The sequence below is a fragment of the Ranitomeya variabilis genome, chromosome 5 (assembly GCF_051348905.1).
Source record: "Ranitomeya variabilis isolate aRanVar5 chromosome 5, aRanVar5.hap1, whole genome shotgun sequence".
Lineage (NCBI taxonomy): Eukaryota > Metazoa > Chordata > Amphibia > Anura > Dendrobatidae > Ranitomeya > Ranitomeya variabilis.
In genome coordinates, this window is record NC_135236.1 from 332,307,177 (window position 1) to 332,330,949 (window position 23,773).

At 41.5% G+C, this 23,773-nt stretch overlaps 1 protein-coding gene across 5 annotated transcripts in view; it reads left to right on the forward strand.

Annotated features, from left to right (window-relative positions):
* FAM185A (family with sequence similarity 185 member A) overlaps nucleotides 1-23,773 on the forward strand; it is a 72,378-nt gene that overhangs the window by 33,114 nt on the left and 15,491 nt on the right. For all 5 annotated transcript variants that reach the window (XR_013215735.1, XR_013215737.1, XR_013215738.1 and 2 more), the window contains exon 4: nucleotides 5,222-5,360. Coding sequence is in view for 1 of the 5 variants with exons in the window: in XM_077264720.1 (XP_077120835.1) it covers nucleotides 5,222-5,360 (139 nt within the window). In the remaining 4 variants the exon portion in view is untranslated. The remainder of the gene's footprint in view (nucleotides 1-5,221; nucleotides 5,361-23,773) is intronic.

Genomic DNA, 23,773 nt, shown 5'->3' on the forward strand with positions numbered 1-23,773 from the left:
GGCTGCAGATTTTGCCCTCCACACCTTTAGTCAGGTGTGCAGATTTTTGCATATCTCTGCGGTGGACTTTTTCTAGTTTTTATTACTGACCGCACAGTGTTCTTTCCTTACTATGTATATAGCTAGAAGTGGCCTCCTTTGCTAAATCTTGTTTCATACTACGTATGTCATTTCCTTCTCCTCTCACAGTCAATATTTGTGGGGGGCTATCCTATCCTTTGGGGATTTTCTCTGAGGCAAGATAGCTTTCCTGTTTCTACCTTTAGGGGTAGCTAGTTCTCCGGCTGTGACGAGGTGTCCAGGGAGTGACAGGAACATCCCACGGCTACTTCTATTGTCGTGTTAAGATCAGGAACTGCGGTCTGTATAGTTACCACCTGCTCAGAGCTAGTCGCATGTCGCTCCTAAATTACCAGTCCATAACAGGGGCCATAAGCAACATTTGTGCAGCATTATATGGGGCAAATATCTCTATGGAGCATCTTATGGGGCCATACTCAGCATTTGTGGAGCATTATATGGGGCAAATATCTTTATGGAGCATCTTATGGGGCTATAATCAACATTTGTGCAGCACTATATGGGGCATATGGGGTGTATTTTGTATGGAGCATCTTATGGGGCCCATCATGAACTGTATGGAGCATTATATGGGGCTCCTGATTCAATATGGATATTCAAAAACACTTAAACTACTGTTATCTCAATTAGTTTTACTTTTATTGGAACCTATTTTTATTTTTGAAATTTACCGGTAGCTGCTGCATTTTCCACCCTAGGCTTATACTCGAGTCATTAAGTTTTCCCAGTTTTTGGTGTCAAAATTAGGGGTCTCGGCTTATACTCGGGTCAGCTTATACTCGAGTATATACGGTATATTTTTACCACAAGTTTTTTGTTTTAGCCCCAGATTTTACATTTTCACTTGAGAAAATGGATAAAAATAGCACCAAAGTTTGTCTCACAAATTCTGCTGAATGTGGAAATACTTCATATGTGACTATGCAGTACTGCTTAGCCATACGGCAAGACTCTGGGTGGAAGGAGCGCTGTTTGCCAGATATGTGGATGTGAACTTCGGTTTAGGCTCACTGTGGTGATTAGAAGGGAGAGGGGCGTTTGCATTTGGGAGCTCAGAATTTGCTGATGCTGATGAAGAACCATAGCTCTTTTTCAGAGCCTTTGTACTACCAGTAACGTGGAAGCCAACTATATTTCCATTGACAGATGAGTGGGGACTTGCTTTTTTTGTGGATTGAGTTGAAGCTTTTAATGGAAACATTTTACATAACATTTGGGATCACACTTATCTGGCGCTCTACGCTGAACACTTTTATCGGGATTTCCATCTAAATCTCTGAATGACCTAATTGAGATGAACCCCCTAGGAAGCCATTCACTTTAATGAGGCAGCAGAGTAACTCTGGACTCCGTCTGGCTTCTTTTCAGAAGTGTATAAAATGGTGGCCGATGGCACTTTTATGCACGCCTGAAAAGATTGACTCCGCTGGATCATGGGCTGGATGGCGTCAACAGTGCCTCCGTCTGCCTCATTATAGTGATTCTTCCATCGGTGGTTCCGTCTGAATCACACATTTTAGAGATTTACACGGACACCCCGATGTAAGCACTCAGCGTGGAGCGCAGGATAAATGTGAGCCGAGCCTTACTGCAAACTTTGGGAGGCAGAATGAAAAAATTAACAGCAGGTGAAGAATTGGTTTTATTTATTTTTTACACCGTTCTTCGTGCGGTATAAGTGATTAGATGACTTTATTCTTCGGGTTGGTGCAATACCAGATTTATATCTGTCACACACTAGGGGCTCTTTCACACGTCCTGATATCAGCGTCTGTGTGTGTGTAATACTTGTGGCATAAATTTGGCAACCTTGTACTGCATCAGTATCACACGTACCGGCGCCTGGGAAGCAGCGGTACTGTTTGCGCTGTTCCCCAGTGCTGGGTGCTGAAGACAGCTCTCATCATTTACCGCTGCTCGTGCTGCAATCAGCGCTAGCAGGGGAGAATGTTGAGCGTTTTATTCAACTGATAACAGTGAGCGCAGACTTCGGATGATGGGAGTATTAAATAGCCGCCGCCTGCTCTACAAATAAATTTAAAAAAAATTCTTGGAGTTCCCCTGTATTTTTGATAACCAGTCAGGCAAAACTGACAGATGCGGACTGTATTTGATAGTCGGTATGTGAAATAACAGCTTTAGTTAGACTCTCCCTTTAAGAGAATGCACTATGTTTGCATTGAGTTGTAATAATCTCTCATTATGGCATCTCTTTCTGTAATGTAATTGAATGGTTTGCTCTCTTTGATGTTGTATTTAGACTCCATATGGATGTCCTCATGTGCGTTGTTTATGGCGGGATCTCGCATGTATACTGTAGTTTCCCCTTACAATGTTCCAGACCCAAGTGAGTCATGTTTCCAGGTTCATTGAGAGGCACTAAATAACATAACACGAGGCCACGGGCTATTTGCACTTCTTTTTCTATCTAGATTGCTACAATGATGCTCCAGATCAAAGTGAATGTTTCGCTGTGTGGGGACCATGTAAAACTCCTGAAAAGTAGGGCTAGGAGTATGTTCTGGTGATTTCTGCCAAGGAGCTCTGCGATTATGCAGTTATTAATAGTTTAGATGTATGACTTAAGCTTAAAAATAACCTCCAGTTTGCAGAGAAATGTTCCCACTGGCACATAATCGGGTATAAGGAATGTTTTGGCAGCCAAAATGCGCATGAGTCCTTGGAGAATATATCTGTGGAAAAGCTTATGTGAACGAGTCCCCATGTAAGCTGCAGAAAGCTAATAGCCATAGCACATTACCATACGTTGTAATTATGTGCTTGCCTTCATCTAATTATAGATTTCTCAGTCTTGCAGTGTGTCTTCTATATCTGAGCTGCTTTTCATGGTGGATATGGATGTTCGGCATAGTGGGTGCAATCTAGTGTATGACCTGACCAGACTAGAACTGCCAAAGACATTAGGGTTCAAGTTCATGAAGATCATGATTTTCGTGCCGATTTTGATGAGGGGATATGTTGAAGTTTGGCGCTCCTGGTTCATGAAGCGTCACTTGCCTGTTGATAAATCAGAAGTGTCTGATGAGTGGCGTGCGCCTCCGTGCTCCTCATTGCCTGGAATAAGATTTCTGGCATAGGGAACGCCACAGCTAGTCATGACTTGGTTGAGGTGTGATATCATGCCCCCATCCCGGGAGAAACTCCAAAGTGCGCAAAAATGTTGCATCTTTTCAAAGTAATTTACACCAGAGTTCTGGCCGATTTACTTTGATGAGTCAGGTCCTAGGTGTTTTTCTAATATGACAACATCTTCCTTCATACTTGGCCATAAAGGTAACTCTATTATCAGACGACTTCTTGTGTCTGGTACTCATGTAGATATCACATTATAACTATGGGCGCAGAGTACGGTTGTTTGGGCTACCAACCCAGCGTACTCCCAGGCTGAGTGGGGCATCTCTCTAGTTAACTGTGGACATGATTGGAAGTAAAGCCGTGACCGCTCAGTTCCTTGCTCCGCCCCATTGACTGGATAGATCAGGAATCTAACATGCTGTGAATGTTGCAGAAAAAAGGATGATCTTTTTCATCTGTATGCCATGCATATGTAATCCCTGTGTCTGTTTTTATGAATCTATTACTTAACATTTTTTACAAGTCTATAGTTTCCTAGGTCAATCAACCCCTTGCAGTTTTTCCCAAGGCTGTTCACCTGGCATTTATATGGGAAAAGGGCACAAAATGAAAGCCTTCAGAAAGAAAAGTAGTATTTTTTCAGTTTAATTTTTAGGCATTTTTATATGCGCATTAAATTTATGATGGCTTGTGTGCTATTTTTACGATAGATTTTTCACTTTTTAGCCTATTCACCATTTGAGATTTTTCAAAATATTGCAAAATGTTCACACAGTTATTCTACAGTGCCCCAAATCTATATATATTTAATTCTAACCTCTCCTTCAAACCACATATCCAAGCTCTTTCCACTTCCTGCCAACTCCGTCTAAAAAATATTTCCAAGATCCATACATTCCTTAACCAAAGAATCTGCAAAAACCCTAGTGCATGCCCTCATCATCTCCCACCTCGACTACTGCAACCTCCTGCTCTGTGGCCTCCCCTCTAACACTCTGGCACCCCTCCAATCTATTCTAAACCCTGCTGCCCGTCTAATCCACCTGTCCCCCTGCTATTCCCCGACTTCTCCCCTCTGTCTCGTTCCCCATTACCCAGAGACTCCAGCACAAAAGCCTAACCATGACATACAAAGCCATCCACAACCTGTCTCCTCCATACATCTGTGACCTCGTCTCCCGGTACTTGCCTACACGCAACCTCCGATCCTCACAAGATCTCCTTCTCTACTCCCCTCTTATCTCCTCTTTCCACAATCGATTACAATATTACTCCCATGCATCACCCCTACTCTGGAACTCTCTACCGCAACATATCAGACTCTCTAGGTTTTACAGAGCACGCTCGGGTGACCTCCGAGTATTTGGTAGTGTTCGGAGATTTAGTTTCCATCGCCGCAGCTGAATGATTTACAGCTACTACCCAGCCTGAGTACTTGTGGGGGTTGCATGGTTGCTTAGGAATCCCCACATGTGAAAACCCAAGCAACGAGTATACTCGCTCATCACTAATCCTCACCCATCACTTGTAGATTGTGAGCCCTGGCGAGCAGGGTCCTCTCTCTTCCTGTACCAGTCGTGACTTGTGTTGTTAAAGATTGTACTGTTTTTATTATGTATACCCCTCCTCACATGTAAAGCGCCATGGAATAAATGGTGCTATAACTTAATATAAATAATATAAACAACTAATATATATAATTTTTTTTATGTAAAGTTGAAAACTAACATGACATTTTATAGCTCAATCAAGGGGATGTGCAGCATATTACACAAAGGCACAAAAATAAAACCATTTTTGAATTTGCGGCAAATTCATAAACCTTGTGCGCCGTTTTAGTTAATTTCTGACATTCCGAAAAGAGAAGACAGAATGTGCAAATGATGAGTTGGGCTTTTTTGACAACCAAAATAGGATGAAAGAACTAGGCTTTTTTTTGTTCCTAGAACTATTCTTTTCTGTACTTACAGTTTGTTGCTTTGAGATACAAGTAATTTCCTTTATTTTACTGAAACTTGTAATGTTCCAACTTTTTGTTTTGCAGACGGTTGATATTGAGAAATTGCTAGGAACATCTGTTAATATCTGCACAGAAAATGGCCAGCTGAAAGCCAAGTACCTGTATGCAGAATCTTCATCACTGTTCTCATCTGCCGGTGATATAATAGTAGGGAGTGCGCACGGTAAGTAATGTTTTGGCGCCATGCATAGCAGCAAATGCTCATATGTCAGACACCTTCCATACGTACATAAAGTGAACAACCCTTTAAATATATATATATATATATAATATGTTCATTTTGTTGTTAACTTTCACTCTCTTTCTACTCAGCCGCAAATAGAATTGATACACATTTCCTTCATATTAAAGGGGTTGTCAACTACTCAGACTACCCCATCCCAATTGCTATATTCTCCCATGTAAAATGAACACCGCCTGCTCTCGCCTCCAGTGTCGGCAACAGTGTTTGCATGACATTATTATGCCACGTGAGCCCAGCAGCCAATTATTGGCCACAATTGGGCGGCATGACCTCACTTCCTGTGGACATAACTGAGATCTGGAGTAAGTTAAAGAGCAGCAGTAGTTCTCACTCCTTCAGGATGTCGGTTACATCCAAAGGAAGTGAGAGTGATGCAGCCACTGATTGACCTAACACTGTCATGCGAGGCCTGGCGCTCACTTCACTGTAACAATGCCGGCATCGGAGATGATTGCAGACTGTTTTTATTTTACATGGGCTAATTATGCAAATTGTCTCTTCAGAGAGGAACAGAGCTAGAACTTTTACATGGGAGATGGAGCAATTGTGAAGTGGTTGTCCGAGTAATGAACAACCCCTTTAACCACAGGCACTTCCCTCTTTTTATTAGCTGCAAACTGCATATTGGCAGAGGTGCAGAGAGTAAGGGTATGTTTCCAAGTGGCATATTTGCTGCGGATTGGACGCTGCGTACAGCCACAGCGTCCAATCTGCAGCGTCCAGATGATACAGCATAGTGGAGGGGATTTTATGAATACGCACATGCGGCGCGCCTTTATAGACTGCAGCATGTCTATTCAACTTACGGAGACACTCAGTATCTGCAAGATAAATGGCACCTTTCTATGTATAGGATGCGGTGATTCCACATGTGTTCAATGAACACATGCGGTATCGCAATGCGTACAAAAGCTGGCAGCGCTTTGGACGGAACGGGGATCCGCTGCGTTCAAAGCGCTGCCACTGCGCCATGTGGAAACAAACCCTAAGGCCCCCACTGGTCTAACATTGACCTTTCCCAAGATTAGATTGTTTTATAGATCTTCTTTCGTGGCCCTAATATGTCCTGTATGGGCAGCTGTTGGCCATTTCATGGGGTATATGTAGGTACAGAAAGTTGACTTTAAAAAATAAAAAAACCTGCTATTTGCTAGGAGCCAGATACAATTTTTAATCCTAAATGAAGATGCATGTTGTAAAATTCTTGTGGCCTGTTATGGAATAGTTCAGAAACTCAGGTGGCCTCAGCGCACCCAGGATTGTTACATGGAAGTAAAAGTCGTGGTAGGACTGGGTCAGGCATGGTAAGCATGGAGGAGACCTTCAGAAGATGACATGTAAAGGTGTATTTACTTTTCATCACTGTCCCCATTGGGGCTCAAAATCTAAATTCCCTATCTATAGCTCTGGCAAAAATTAAGAGACGACTGCCCCTTTTTCTAAAAATCAGCTTCTCTATGTGTCTGACAGCCATTCCATTCCAGTGTCCGTTGATTTCCAACCAGAGTTCACCTCATTTTACTTAATGTGCTTCTGATTAGGTGATCACCTGAACCAAATCTTATTTATCGAAGGAAAGTATAAAAAACACTGCTGTGGTCTTCACGATCCTCTTGCAATATGACAAGCTGGATGGCAAAACAAGTGCTAGTAATATCCCAAAAGTAATAGGAATGAAAAAATAACTTCTACCATGCCAACGGAGTTGAAAAGAAAAGTATTGAGTGAAGAAAAGAAGGGCTCAATTCTGTCTTTACTGGCAGAGGGATACAGTGAGCATCATGTTGCCTCCATCCTTAAAATTTCTAAGACGGCAGTCCATTACAACAAGGTCAAGCAGCAGACATTGGGGACAACAAAGCTGTAAACCCGCAGAGAACGAAAACGACTCTCCACTGACCAGGATGACCGTCATCTTATTCGAATGTCACTCAGTAACCGCAGATGACATCAAGTGACTTACAAAAGGAATGGCAGCTGGGGTGAAGTGCATGGCAAGAACAGTTAGTAAAAGGCTTCTAGAGTCAGGACTCAAGTCATGCAAAGCTTAAAAAAAAAAAGTCTTTCATCAATGAGAAGCAAAGGAGAGCCAGGCTGGAGTTTGCCAAAGACCATAAGGATTGGACCATAGAGGACTGGAGTAAGGTAATCTTCTCTGTTGAGTCTAATTTTCAGCTCTGCCCAACACCTGGTTGTCTAATGGTTAAACTGAGACCTGGAGAGGCGTACAAGCCACAGTGTCTTGCACCCACTGTGAAATTTGGTGGAGGATCGGTGATGATCTGGATATGCTTCAGCAAGGCTGGAATTTGGCAGGTTAATCTTTGCTAAGGATGTATGAATCAAGCCGCATACAAGTTTATCCTGGAAAAACAGTTGGTTCCTTCTACTCAGCCAATGTTCACCAACTCTGAGGACTGTTTTTTCCAGAAAGACAATGCGCCATGCCACACAGCTAGGTTAGTCAAGGTGTGGATAAATCCCTGTAATGGCCAGCCCAATCTACAGACCTGAACCCCACTGAAAACCTCTGGAATGTAATCAAGAGGAAGATAGATAGTCACAAGCCATCAAACAAAGAAGAACTGCTTACATTTTTGTACCAGGAGTGGCATAAGAACACCCAAAAGCTGTGTGAAAGACTGGTGGAAAGCATGCCAAGGCGCATGAAAGCTGTGATTAAAAATCATGGTTATTCCACAAAATATTGATTTCTGAACTCTTCCTGAGATAAAACATTAGTATTGTTGTTTCTACATTAATAGGAACTTGTTTTCTTTGCATTATTTGAGGTCCGAAAGCACTGGTTATTTTTTATTTTGTCGATTTCTCATTTGCTGCAAATAAATACCGTATTTTCCGGCGTATAAGACGACTTTTTAACCCCTAAAAATTGTCCCAAAAGTCGGGGGTCGTCTTATACGCCAGGTACGGCATGTGCAGGGAGCGATCCTGGATGTTCCCAGGGTCTGAAGGAGAGGAGACTCTCCTTCAGGCCCTGGGATCCATATTCATGTTAAAAATAAAGAATAAAAATAAAAAATATGTACATACTCACCCTTCCGAGAAGCCTGGCTCTCACCGGTGTAAGCGTCTGCCTCCGTTCCTAAGAATTGCAGCGTGGAGGACCTTCGATGACGTCACGGTCAGGTGACTGGTCACATGAGCGGTCACGGACCAATCACAGGCCAGTCACCTGACCATGACATCATCGAGGGTCCTTCATGCTGCATTTCTTAGGAACGGAGGCAGATGCTTACACCGGTAAGAGCCAGGCTTCTCGGAAGGGTGAGTATATACATATTTTTTATTTTTATTCTTTATTTTTAACATGAATATGGATCCCAGGGCCTGAAGGAGAGTCTCCTCTCCTTCAGACCCTGGGAACCACACGCTGTATAAGATGACTGGGCATATAAGATGACCCCAGTCTTATACAGCGGGCATATCCCAAATTCCATATTTTATATGGAAAAGTTGGGGGTCGTCTTATACGCCCAGTCGTCTTATACACCAGAAAATACGGTACAAAGTTTTTAGCTTTGAATTTCAGAGACATGTTGTCAGTAATTTATAGAATAAAAGAACAATTTACATTTTTTAAAAAAAATATACCTATAAAAAGAAAAATCAGACAAACTGAAAATTTTGCAGTAGTCTCTTAATTTTTTTTTTTTAAATTTGTTTATTGATTCCAGAATAAATCAAACATTACACACATTTGCATTCGTTATTATCAGTTATAACCTGGAATACAAATAATTGCAGTGCACCATCATATCCAAAGTTTTGCAGGGATGTGCATGTTAAATCACTAGTACCTTATAAAACACCTATTGGTGGTCTCTTAATTTTTGCCAGAGCTGTATATGTCTATGGAAGTGTGGGAGGAAATCGGAGTGCTGGAGGAGACCCACACAAATACGGGGAGAACATACAAACTCCTTTTAGTTGTTATTGGTGGGATTTGAACCCAGGACCCCAGTGAGGCAAATCAACAGTGCTAACCACTGAGCCATCTTGCTGCTCATACTGTTTGTGATTTTATAAAATCCCCTATACACAAATCATTGAAAAACCATACTGTTTCTAGGTGAGCTGTGATTTTTCTACATTTACTCAATTACTTCATTGTCACAAAGTGAAAAACGGCCTGGACTAAGTGCAACCGCTGCTTACATGCATGGCCACAACATGTGTTTCTATACAAGCAATATAAGATAAAATGTAATCCTGAACGTATGTTTCTGGTTTCAGCGATGCCAGACCCTCAGTATTTTTCCTTACCTGCAGGATTGTGCACGGTTCTCCCCTTTTGTGGTCCTCCTTAGGCTTCTTATTTCTGTAGTCAGTTCTGGATATTGTCCCAGTGGAGTTGCTGTTATAATCAGATGCAGACTGGGTTAAATATAACTTCAGCAATGACTTGATTCAAACAAATGCGTTAATCCTATCTAGCTTGTCTATTGTGCTGGAGGTTTTATGTGTGGGTCTAATATATCATTTATTTTTTTAGGATTTTTTTCCATGATAGAATTTGTTCTCTAAATGTATTTGTTAGTGAAATGTCCTTGGCTTTTTCCTATTTCAAAAACTGTTAGGATTGATTTTAGCGAACACACTTACCCTGCTGGAAGAGAACCTGTTAGATTTCTAATCTCAGCACACAACGGTTAAATGCCATACTTACTGGCATCACTGTTGCATGCTAGTGACTGCCTGCAGTGGTGTCATGTCGGTACAGCACCTTCTCACTTCTGCAGTGTATACAGAGACAAGTGGGGGACCATGCAAAGCTGTGGAGTCAGTATAAAATGTACCGACTCCTAAAATATATAATACATTGGGTACAGTAGTACAATGCAGGATGTGCTGTAAATGTTTTCATAAGAATTTGGGAAAGCTCTGAAATGCCCTATAAATGCCTGTTCTGATCCTGATCTAAGAATCTGGGCTTTTAGTTGAGATGAATCTGTGCTGCACTTCATGTACATGCTCAGTAGGGGGCAGTGCTGTGGGGTCGGGAGTCAGAGGTTTGGCTTACCCACTCAAAAAGCCCTGGGACCATGAAACGTCATAGCCGGAGCAGTATAGAAGGTTGTCTTTCTTTGCCTAGCCCTTCAGTATTATTTACACACACTGGTTATGCTATGACTCTTGCACACGGCTGAGCAACATACTACATAAACCTCACATGATTTTATGAATTGCCGCAGTTTTGTGACAACCGGAGGTGATATTCATTAAAACTGCAAAACCATGGTAATTTGCACTAAAATCTTAATGTGTTTGTATAGTATATATGTATTTGCTATTTTATGATATACAAAGGTAATCCGGGTATTTGTGTGTGATAGGTGCTGTCTGTAACCTTTACCACATAATTCTGATTGGCATCTGTATTTTGGGTTCCTTCAGGGGTTCTCATACATTGTTTGGTATCTAATCTATCAACCCTTTTGGGCACTGTCATCTTTGATCTCTATTAAACATTTAATACTCAAAATATTATAAGGTCCCTTCCCTACATTACCATTCCGGACACCTGTTAGGTGTGGTAAGGTCTCGGGGGTTATGTTGGTCCATATAATAATGATGTGAACTTCCAAGAATTGCCTGTCTTAGAGCCACAGCTCTGGCTGATCATAATATGTATAGCAGGCATTAGAGTGACAAATCATTAGGACTCTTTACAATAACCAAGGCTGTGGAGTCTGTAAGCCAAACCTCCGACTCCCCAATTTCCCTGACTTCCGACTCCACAGCTCTGGTCACTACTGAGCATGTGCATAAAGTGCAGCACAGATTCATCTCAGCTGAAAGTCCAGATCCTTAGATCAGGAACAGAACAGACATTTAGGCTATGTCTCCACGTTCAGGATGGCCGGCGGTATCGCCACTCGGCGCTAAGCCCCGCCCCCTTTCTGGGACGCGATCATGCCGGATGTGTTAACTCTTCACATCCGGGATGATCGCTCTGTCCCATAGGGCCCTGTGATATGTCTTGCGGGGACGCTGCGTCCCCCAAGGTGTACGGGCATGCTGCGATCTGAAAAGACGCGCAGCATGTCCGGAGTCACAGGGCCGCCGCATGCGGGTTTCCACGCATAGTGGAGACGGGATTTCATAAAATCCCCTCCACTATGCTGGAACATCTGGACGCTGCTTGTTTGATGCTGCAGCTCTGCGCAGCGTCAAACAAGCAGCGTTTCCTGACCGTGGAAACATACCCTTATAGGACATTTCATAACTTTCCCAAATTATTATGAGACCATTTACAGCACATCCTCCATTGTACTACTGTGCCCAATTTATTATATACAAATGCTTCTCACAAAATTAAATATCATCAAAAAGTTAATTCATTTCAGTTCTTCAATACAAAAAGTGATTTTCATATATTTTATAGAGTCATAACAATCAGAGTGATGATCTATTTCACGTGTTTATTTCTGTTAATGTTGATGATTATGGCTTAGTCTCTGCAACAGAAATGACATCAATAGAAATGTATTGAATGCGGTAAATCTGCACCGTTAATTGAACACATGCGGATTTATCTGCGCTCAATGAAGGTAGCGCTTTGGATTCAGCGAACATACACTGCGTCCAATGTGCTGTTACATCCAGATTGTGGGCACCCAGCCTTAGGGTCATTAATGTACTCACCATCCAATTATGGATTAATGGTTGTACATGTATACTGTATATAATTTATGTGAACCTTACACCATATTGTTGCTTGAGAACAGCTCGGATATTTTGCTCTGAAGTCGCCTCATTTTATGATGTAATAAAGTTTCGATTTGCACTGAGCTAACAAAATGCTACTTTGTTTGTGGATATATTTCTGGTGAATCCCTGGTGCTGCTCCCAGAGTTACTGGAGATAATGGCCATTTCAATCCTTTAGTACTTTTGCCCTGATACCGTTCTGTACTGTAGTGATATTGGAGACTCCCAGTTATTTCCTGACAAGCCGTGGAGGAAACTCCTTGTGGTGCACGCCCTCATCTGTGCTCCATTCAGGACGTATGCCTCTATCCTGAGATAGTGCGCCTTTAGGAGATTTGTGATGCATGGCGGGGTATAGACAAGTGGTAACAGATGTGAGCTAATGCTGCCCATTCCCAGCTGTGCAGGTGCCGTGTAACCCCCAACCTGAAATGGTTCTCATATTGGGCTGCTTTTTTCCCCCAAAGTGCAGTAAGCTGGTCTGAGTGTCATTGTAAAAGTAATACTTATTTACATTTTGGGAAGTTTTGCACAGCGGGATGAAGACTTTGTGAATGTTTTTGCTTTTTAGGTTTTCGTTTACTTATGTGAAAGTATTACATTAGGAATTGTCTACAAATCCATGTTTGGATAACTACGGTATATATGATTCACTGATCATATATAAAAGTTTGACATTAATAACTTAATTATGATCATTACTAAAATTGCTTGGAAGCTGAGAGTAAATTGTGTTTTCCTTCAACACAACCAGGACACTGCTAGGACACCGTCCAGATCAAACAAATAACTGTAGCGGGAGGTCATGTGGTGGGACGTGAGTTACTGCGGAAAAGACCGGATTTCTACTTTCCATCAAAAGTGGATCAACAGCTTAAAGAGTAACCATCGTTTTAATTTTAATTTCATAAATCAATGGAACACATGAAAATAAGCAACAGTGTAATAATATATGTTTCTTTCTCCTCCTGGATTGACCGTTCACTCTCAATTCATGGGTAAAAGCTGTATTCCATGAAAACATTTCTCATTACTTAGGAGGTAACAGTTGGTGCTTTTATAACTCTATGGCTAGGAGAAGCCAGAGGCAGGCACAGACGTTCTTCTGCAAGTTCTCCTAAAATGACAGTGACATTTCTCCATAGAACTTTGAGGACCAACTGTCCTCTCCTATCTCAGTAATGGGAAAATGTGTATTCACTGAAGACATCTCTTACCTTTCAATTGAAAATGTTGAGAATAAGTGATCAGTTCAGGAGGAGTGGATTTCTCTAATAAGATACGGTATATTCAAAGTTTTTTATTTTCACATCTTCCATTTATTTATGGGAAAAAATTACAATGATGGTTACTCGTGAAAAGAAGTAGATCTTTGGTGAGTCGTGTTTTAAGTATTTGATATTGAGTATGATTGTAGATATGACCTACATGCATCAGAGAGATGGGCAGCTTAGGTGAATGATGTAGGACTGGGACCCCTACTATTGTGCAAAGCACTGAAAAACTATAAATGATGATAAAAGGCCAAAAGAAGAATTGGCTCACGGTGATTCCAGTCCTAAGAGTTTGATGCATGTTCCTGAAAAAAATGGGTAAGGAAGTCTTCCAGCTCCGGTTACAGTCAGAGGCAGGTTCAGTTTTGGGGTAACCATTTTGAAAGTGCCTTTTTTTTAGTACAACAATGTTCCCAAGTAACATCCATTTGAAAAACTGGTTTGCTGGATTTAATGTGGAAGATCTTTTTATTGGCAGTAAAGAAGCTGCTTAAGTCTATGTGCACACATTGTGGTTTTTACCGCGGAACCACAGCGATTTTGATGCTGTGGGTCCACAGCAGTTTCCAATGCGTTTACAGTAAACCTGTAAACCAATGGGAAACCGCAAACCACTGTGCACATGCTGCGGGAAAAACTGCGCAGAAACGCAGCGGTTTACAACCCGCAACATGTCACTTCTTTGTGCAGAATCGCAGCGATTCGGACCGCCGCGTGCAGCGCCGAGGAGATCGGGACGTCAGAGGGTGAGTATATAACCCATTTTTATTATTTTTAACATTACTATTGATGCTGCATATTGCTGCATATGCAGCATCAATAGTATAGGTGTAAACCCGCAGCGGAAACCGCAAGACAAAACGTGATAAATCTGCAGGGATAACCGCAGTGGTTTTGCCCTGCAGATTTATCAAATCTGCTGCGGGAGAACCCGCAGGGACCCGAACCTACGTGTGCACATGGCCTAAGCAGGATTTGTTGCATTTTTTGCACTTACTCATTGCTTTCTATGGGTGAAAAAAATGCTGAAAGGAGTGAAATGCTGTAGTTTACAAAAAACGGTGCAGTTTTTCCATTCAGTCTGCAAAAAAACAAACAATGTGTGCATTTGAGATTTCTGAAATTTCATAGTTTTTGCTGGTACTGTATTGCAGCTTAAAATTTGCATTAAAAAAACAGCAAAAACGCAATGTGTGTGAACATTGGTAAACTAAGGCAAAGTCTTACAGATGTATAATATATTAAACGGACCTGTTACACTCCTTTCTGTGCCCCAGTGCTGCATTTCTGCCACTGCTTCTGTTTTTGTGGATGGGCAGCTGAGGTGCCTTACCTTTAACAGCAGATGTCACCTCTGCAGCCCATCACTGGGCTCAAAGAATTAATGCCATCTTCATCAGCAGAGCTGCCAAGTGCAGTATTTGGCTGGAGCAGCACTGGAGGAGAGAGGTGGTAAGTAACCGCTCTGGTTTTTGTTATTTTGTACATCTATAATTCTTTGGTAAACTATAAAGGTATGTGCACACGATGCAGATTTAGTGCAGAATTGGTGCAGAACTGCAGCAGATTTTTCTGCTGCAGAAACGCTGCAGAACTGCACTGTGATTTACAGTACAATGTAAATCAATGTGAAAAAAAAAAAAGCTGTGCACATGGTGCAGAAACGCTGCAGATTTCAAAGAAGTGCACGTCGCTTCTTTTGTGCAGTTCTGCAGCGTTTCTGCGCAGATTTTTCTGCACCATGTGCACAGCTTTTTTTTTCACATTGATTTACATTGTACTGCGCAGAAACTGCATCAAATCTGCAGATGCAGATTTAGTGCAGAAAATTCTGCACCACATTTCCTACGTGTGCACATAGCCTAATGTCTATCCTGGACACCCCTTTATGATGAATTGTGATGCATACAGTGAGCGAGCTTCCAGAATGAACAGGCAGATAAATATAAGTATTGACATTCTCACTGATAAATACTCGTTCAGGAACTTTCCTATATATTTTTTTTTCTGTAAATTATTTAACTATTTCTCTTTCACCTTTTGCCATTTGCCACGTGGGACTATAATTGATCAGCTTTCAGTTCTCATTGTGTATAAGCACATTAGATTGGTTGTGCAGCACTTCTAGTTCTTTTGGTTGTGCAGCACTTCTAGTTCTTTTGGTTGTGCAGCACTTCTAGTTCTTTTGGTTGTGCAGCACTTCTAGTTCTTTGGGTTGTGCAGCACTTCTAGTTCTTTGGGTTGTGCAGCACTTCTAGTTCTTTGGGTTGTGCAGCACTTCTAGTTCTTTGGGTTGTGCAGCACTTCTAGTTCTTTGGGTTGTGCAGCACTTCTAGTTCTTTTGGTTGTGCAGCACTTCTAGTTCTTTGGGTTGTGCAGCACTTCTAGTTTTTTGGGTTGTGCAGCACTACTAGTTCTTTGGGTTGTGCAGCACTCATAGTTCTTTGGGTTGTGTAGCACTTCTAGTTCTTTGGGTTTTGCAGCACTTCTAGTTCTTTGGGTTGTGTAGCACTTATAGTTCTTTGGGTTGTGCAGCACTACTAGTTCTTTGGGTTGTGCAGCACTCATAGTTCTTTGGGTTGTGCAGCACTTCTAGTTCTTTGGGTTGTGCAGCACTTCTAGTTCTTTGGGTTGTGCAGCACTTCTAGTTCTTTGGGTTGTGCAGCACTTCTAGTTCTTTGGGTTGTGCAGCACTTCTAGTTCTTTGGGTTGTGCAGCACTTCTAGTTCTTTGGGTTGTGCAGCACTTCTAGTTCTTTGGGTTGTGCAGCACTTCTAGTTCTTTGGGTTGTGCAGCACTTCTAGTTCTTTGGGTTGTGCAGCACTTCTAGTTCTTTGGGTTGTGCAGCACTTCTAGTTCTTTGGGTTGTGCAGCACTTCTAGTTCTTTGGGTTGTGCAGCACTTCTAGTTCTTTGGGTTGTGCAGCACTTCTAGTTCTTTGGGTTGTGCAGCACTTCTAGTTCTTTGGGTTGTGCAGCACTTCTAGTTCTTTGGGTTGTGCAGCACTTCTAGTTCTTTGGGTTGTGCAGCACTTCTAGTTCTTTGGGTTGTGCAGCACTCATAGTTTTTTGGGTTGTGCAGCACTACTAGTTCTTTGGGTTGTGCAGCACTCATAGTTCTTTGGGTTGTGTAGCACTTCTAGTTCTTTGGGTTGTGCAGCACTTCTAGTTCTTTGGGTTGTGTAGCACTTCTAGTTCTTTGGGTTGTGCAGCACTACTAGTTCTTTGGGTGTGCAGCACATAGTTCTTTGGGTTGTGCAGCACTTCTAGTTCTTTGGGTTGTGCAGCACTTCTAGTTCTTTGGGTTGTGCAGCACTTCTAGTTCTTTGGGTTGTGCAGCACTTCTAGTTCTTTGGGTTGTGCAGCACTTCTAGTTCTTTGGGTTGTGCAGCACTTCTAGTTCTTTGGGTTGTGCAGCACTTCTAGTTCTTTGGGTTGTGCAGCACTCATAGTTCTTTGGGTTGTGCAGCACTCATAGTTCTTTGGGTTGTGTAGCACTTCTAGTTCTTTGGGTTGTGCAGCACTTCTAGTTCTTTGGGTTGTGTAGCACTTATAGTTCTTTGGGTTGTGCAGCACTACTAGTTCTTTGGGTTGTGCAGCACTCATAGTTCTTTGGGTTGTGTAGCACTTATAGTTCTTTGGGTTGTGCAGCACTTCTAGTTCTTTGGGTTGTGTAGCACTTCTAGTTCTTTGGGTTGTGTAGCACTTATAGTTCTTTGGGTTGTGTAGCACTTATAGTTCTTTGGGTTGTGCAGCACTACTAGTTCTTTGGGTTGTGCAGCACTTCTAGTTCTTTGGGTTGTGTAGCACTTATAGTTCTTTGGGTTGTGCAGCACTACTAGTTCTTTGGGTTGTGCAGCACTCATAGTTCTTTGGGTTGTGTAGCACTTATAGTTCTTTGGGTTGTGCAGCACTTCTAGTTCTTTGGGTTGTGTAGCACTTCTAGTTCTTTGGGTTGTGTAGCACTTATAGTTCTTTGGGTTGTGTAGCACTTATAGTTCTTTGGGTTGTGCAGCACTACTAGTTCTTTGGGTTGTGCAGCACTCATAGTTCTTTGGGTTGTGTAGCACTTATAGTTCTTTGGGTTGTGCAGCACTTCTAGTTCTTTGGGTTGTGCAGCACTACTAGTTCTTTGGGTTGTGCAGCACTTCTAGTTCTTTGGGTTGTGCAGCACTTCTAGTTCTTTGGGTTGTGCAGCACTACTAGTTCTTTGGGTTGTGCAGCACTTCTAGTTCTTTGGGTTGTGTAGCACTTATAGTTCTTTGGGTTGTGCAGCACTTCTAGTTCTTTGGGTTGTGTAGCACTTATAGTTCCTTCCCCTGATGAAGCCGCATCACAGCAGCGATACACGTGGGGTCCATCCCCACTGACCTGTTTTATGGTATACCTTTGGTTTTTGGATCCCATATTATGGACCTGATCTGATTGTTTTCAGCTGGGTGTATTGGCTTATTACCTAGAGGTACTGTACATGTATGTGGACCTTTCATTTATATAGTTGTAGTTATCTAGTTCACTTCTCTCATCGATTGGATTGTCATTCTATACCTGTTGCCATATGATGTACCCGTATATATGCCACACACGTTTTGCTTGCACCTTATTTATGACATTTTGATGATATTATATAGGTGTTCCTTCTCAGGTACCATTTGGAATATACCCACGTATATTTGATCTTATTTAGGGCCATATAAATATTGTTGTTGTTTTTTTTGGACCCTTGTATATTTTTGTGGGTTCTATAACGTTTCTTTTATGTCCATGTCAGTTTTAGGGTTATCTTGGTTTGAATTGTTTCTAGATTAGTTCTTATATTTTGGTGTCAATAACATTTTGTCTATTTTTATACAGGTGTGCTTGATGTTGTGTAATGCTCTTTTCTTTTGGTTGTACGTTAGTTTTGCTTACTGATTTAGCACTCGTTTCATTATTAGCTGTGCGTCTTTTATGTGTCGCACCTCTAGGTTTTGTACGCACTAGTTATTGTACATGAGGACAATAGTATTTCCATTTATTTAGTTCATCTCATGGACTCCATTATTCTAAACAATTCTTACCCAACTTCCAAAAGTTGAAAAAAACTATTTTACTTTTTGCATCTTTTCTAGTCAGACTAAAACCACCAAAACCATCCATGGAATTTTCTAATCACATAGTTCCTAGGGGGCAGAGTAGGGAGCTGGACGGCTTTAGTGCTATATCGTTGTCCCGCTGTTCCCAGTCAGCAGCTGTGCAGTCATAGTTATAGTCATTCTTTGAGGACAAGGGTGGTCAGAGATCTTGCTTGAGCTTTTGGGGAAATCGCAGGTATACTTGTCTGCACATCTCCAATGTACCAAAGGCCTTGTTCATGCAGGTTTGGTGCTGTGGCCCAAGGAAACGTAACTGATGACCTCACTGACGGCGTCATTTCCCAAGGCAAATTGATGCACGTCCAATCCATGGAGGCACCAGTTCACAATTTATAGGACTTAGAGCATCTGCTGCTAATATCTTGGTGCCAGATGCCACATGACACCTACCAAAGTCTTCTGGAGTCCATGTTTTGGTGGCATAATAGGGATTGACACAATATGAGGCTGCTAGATTTAATGGGATTACTGATTTGTGCATATATTTATATATAATAAAATGTTATACAGTTGTCTAATATTAACATGTGTAATTATAATTTTTTGTCATAGTGTGACCCTTTAAACATGAAACGCCTATACTAAGAAACACGACTTGAATACAATTAAATATTTATTAGCATATTGACAAATATAAACAAAATAATATAAAATCTCTCAACAGAAAAGGTGCTGGAGTCAAGATATAACAATATAATAATAAAGTTCAGGGTAATGATAGATAATGTAGCAGCATGGTATAAAGAACTGTGCAATAATTACAATGTTGACAGTTCGTGCCCTGTGTCAGGTCTGCCCTCCAAATGCAGCTTGAAATGTACAATAGGCAGTGCATGTTTCCAATAGAATAGGCAGTGCATGTTTTCAAATGTGTTTGCATATGTGACTCGCCTGCAGTGAAGTGTGCAATCTGTTTGGATTTGTTTGTGATGTCTGGAAGCAGCTTTGTGGTAGTGTGGTGCCACCTGCAGGTCATTTTTCCAGGTTTATGAAAATTAATGTTTAAACTGTATTTTTTTATCACATCGTGGATGTGTGGTTTGTTTGGCTATTTTCTTGCTGAAGAGGGCAAGTTTACCTTTCAAATAGTGTATCATTTGTGTGTGGGGGTGCAGTATGAACGGAGATACAAAGTAATCACCGAAAAAGAGTGTTTAGAAATAATATGTATGGATAATATATTGAATATATATTATAATATAATTTTAAACTGTACTACACATAAACTTCCATGTTATCCACAGGACGTAGGTATCTCTCACAGTGATACTGTCCACCTCTGCAATATGCTTTCCATTTGTCAAGAGAAGCCATATGGGAGGGACATTTCCTATTGTAACCCCAGATAATCTCCTCTTATTCTTCCTGCAATATTCTCTTGAGACATTTAGTCCTCCATCAGATTTTATCCTTTTCTTTTGGCATGTGACTGCCTTTTGAAAACCAGATTGAATATTTTCATCAAGTTTTTCTCAGACTATTATTCCCCTCAGTGTGATAATAACTCCACTGGGAAGGCGAATTTCAGGAAGGATGACTAATTTCTGTTCCTCAAAAATCTGTTTTGGCAGCTAAATAAATGCTATGAATATAATCTGAATCCTTAACTTTAGAAGTCATAGAAGATGGGCTCTGTAATGTATTGTCTAGTATATTTGTATACAGAGGATTGGGTATACCATACATTTGAACAGTACAAAGTATCCATACGTGCATATATTTCATAATGTCGTTCTTCATGTGGTCCTGAGCTAATCAAATGTCCAATACATTTGCAACTGCTGCTTTTCTGTTTGACTTTTTATGTTTAATAATCAATTTTTGTTGGTTTTACAAATAAGTAAAACATTCAAACACGTAAAAAAAATAACAAGGCACTGAAAAATATAACATATAGAGGATGTCACTCAGGGCCAGCATAAAGTCATATTAAGACAAATGAGGGGAGCTAAGATCACCCTGACCCACTCCCAGCAGTAAGAATGGCATATCATCTGTATGGCATACATCTGGTTTTTTTTTTAGGAAACCAATGACTGTTGTATAGGACAATATTTGCCATCTATGGGCAGATATCTTTTGAGTGCCAAGATCAGGGCTGCCACTAGAAATTTTGGGGCCCCATACTGGCAAAATTTTCGGGGCCCCCTTAAGACTCCGCCCAGGCTCCTCCCCAGTCCCGCGTCCAACCCTCGAACTGTCCACAGCACCACCGCTGTCTCTTGGAAAAACTCCACTTCTCACCAATCACACATTAACAGTTCCCATCACCAGATCACACACACAGCCAGCAGATTTTGTTTTGGCCAAAAGTTTTTTTTAATCTGCCACAATAACAAGGTAGACTCTTTTGGCCGGGCCCTACTCTACTCTAACTTATTAAACATTTGTTAAAATATGCAATACAATTTAGGTATATTTTTATTTATTTTTCAATTTTTCAAATGACCAATAATACCACATACAAGGGACAAATACCACAACACCATGACCAGACACCACATTATCACCACATAGTGACCTATAATACAATCTACAAGGAATAAATACTGCCACACCATGTGCAGACCACATATTACCACCACAGTGACCGAACAATATCGCATACAAGGGACAAATACCATCGCAGCATGTACAGACCACATATTACCACCACATGGTGACCAACTACATACAAGGAACAAATACCACAACACCATGACCAGACACCACATTATCACCACATAGTGACCTATAATACTATCTACAAGGAATAAATACTGCCACACCATGACCAGACCACATATTACCACCACATAGTGACCAAATAATAGCACATACAAGGAACAAATACCGCCACACCATGGCTGGACGACATATTACCACCACATTGTGACTGAATAGTACAATACTGATCATTAATTTAAAAAAAATACTATCACCATAAGTGCCATTATACATAGGAGATCTGTACTTAGTATGCAGTGTCTGTGTACAGGTAATACAGTGATCACTGGTGCCATTATACACCGGAGCTCTATATATAGTGTCAGTGTACAGGTAATACAGGGATAACCATTGACATTATACACAGGAGCTATATATATATATATATATATATATATATATATATATATATATATATATATATATATATATATATATATATATATATATATATATACATATATATATACATACATATATATATACATATATATATACATATATATATATATATATTTATATATATATACATATATTTATATATGTCAGTGTACATGTAATACAGTGATCACTAGTGACATTATACACAGGAGCTCTGTATACAGTATACAGTGTATGGTGTCAGTGTACAGGTAACATACTGACTCACCAGTGACATCTCTAGCTGAAGTCCTTCATCTTTGCGTTTCTTTTTAATCCAGCGCAGACCGCCATCACTTCTTTCTGCCAGGACTCGTCTCTGCATAAAATAACACAGTTATCTAGAGCACCACTTCCAGAGCACATTCCCCACTTTTTCCCTTTCTTCTACACTACACATCTGAATACAGACATTCACCCAACCCACCATTCCAAATATAAATTATAATACGCCACTGAGCCCCTTCTAGCTATACATAGCCACTTTCCCCATTTAATATATATATTAATTAGCACCTGTACTCTTTCCCCCAATTTATTTCCAGTCACTTTATCCTCAACGACCCCCACTATGTACCTCCCGTTCTAACCCTAACTCCGATTCATTATAGTTACATGCCCCTTCTGCCTCAATTCATTGTCATGTCTTCTCTCTCTCCCACCCTCTATTCATTATCAACTGCTCTTCCCCACCCTCAAAATTCATTATTTGCTCTCCCTACCTTCAATACACCATTTGCTCTTCCCACCTCCACCTTCAATTCAATTGCTGTCCATCGTCCCTCACACTCACTTGATGTGCAGTCGCCATCACCCCCACTTCATCATTTGCAGTCCACCTTACTTCATCATTTAGTCCCCTATCCCCCTTTCACTTCATCTGCAGTCCCCCTTTATCATTTGCAGCCCCCTATCATTTCATCATGTGCAGTGCCCCCTCAAACACAATTCATCATCTGCAGTCTCCATCACCCCCACATCATCATTTGCAGTCCACATCACCCCCACATCATCATTTGCAGTCCACATCACCATCACCTCATCATTTCCGGTCCCCATCACCCCTGCATCATTTTCAGTCCACATCACCCCCACATCATCATTTGCAGTCCCCATCATCATTTACAGTCCCCATCACCCCCACATCATTTGCAGTCCCCACCACCCCCGCATCATTTGCAGTCCCCACCACCCCCGCATCATTTGCAGTCCACATCACCCCCACATCATCATTTGCAGTCCCCATCACCCCCACTTCATCATTTGCAGTCCCCATCACCCCCACTTAATCATTTGCAGTCCCCCATCACTCCCACTTCATTATCTGCAGCCCCCTATCATTTCATCATGTGCAGTACCCCCTCAAACACACTTCATCATCTGCAGCCCCCTATCATTTCATCATGCGCAGTGCCCCCTCAAACACACTTCATCATCTGCAGCCCCCTATCATTTCATCATGCGCAGTGCCCCCTCAAACACACTTCATCATCATGACTTCAGAAGATTTGTCATGCCTAGGTATAGCTAGCTCGTATGAAACATATACATCAGAAAAAACAGATTTTTTGCAGTCCCCCATCACTCCCACTTCATTATCTGCAGCCCCCTATCATTTCATCATGTGCAGTACCCCCTCAAACACACTTCATCATCTGCAGCCCCCTATCATTTCATCATGCGCAGTGCCCCCACAAACACACTTCATCATCTGCAGCCCCCTATCATTTCATCATGCGCAGTGCCCCCTCAAACACACTTCATCATCTGCAGCCCCCTATCATTTCATCATGCGCAGTGCCCCCTCAAACACACTTCATCATCTGCAGCCCCCTATCATTTCATCATGCGCAGTGCCCCCTCAAACACACTTCATCTGCAGTCTCACTCCCCCCCCACCTCCCCCATTTAAAAAAAAACAAAAATAAAAATGTTTTTTATACTTACCTCAGTCGTTCCGGGCCGTCTAGTGTTTCCAGCAGTGAAGCAGCAGCTAGAATGTATGGGCTGCTGACAGGACCTGACAGGAGCCCCTACATTCTAGCACATTCACTACTGAGATTG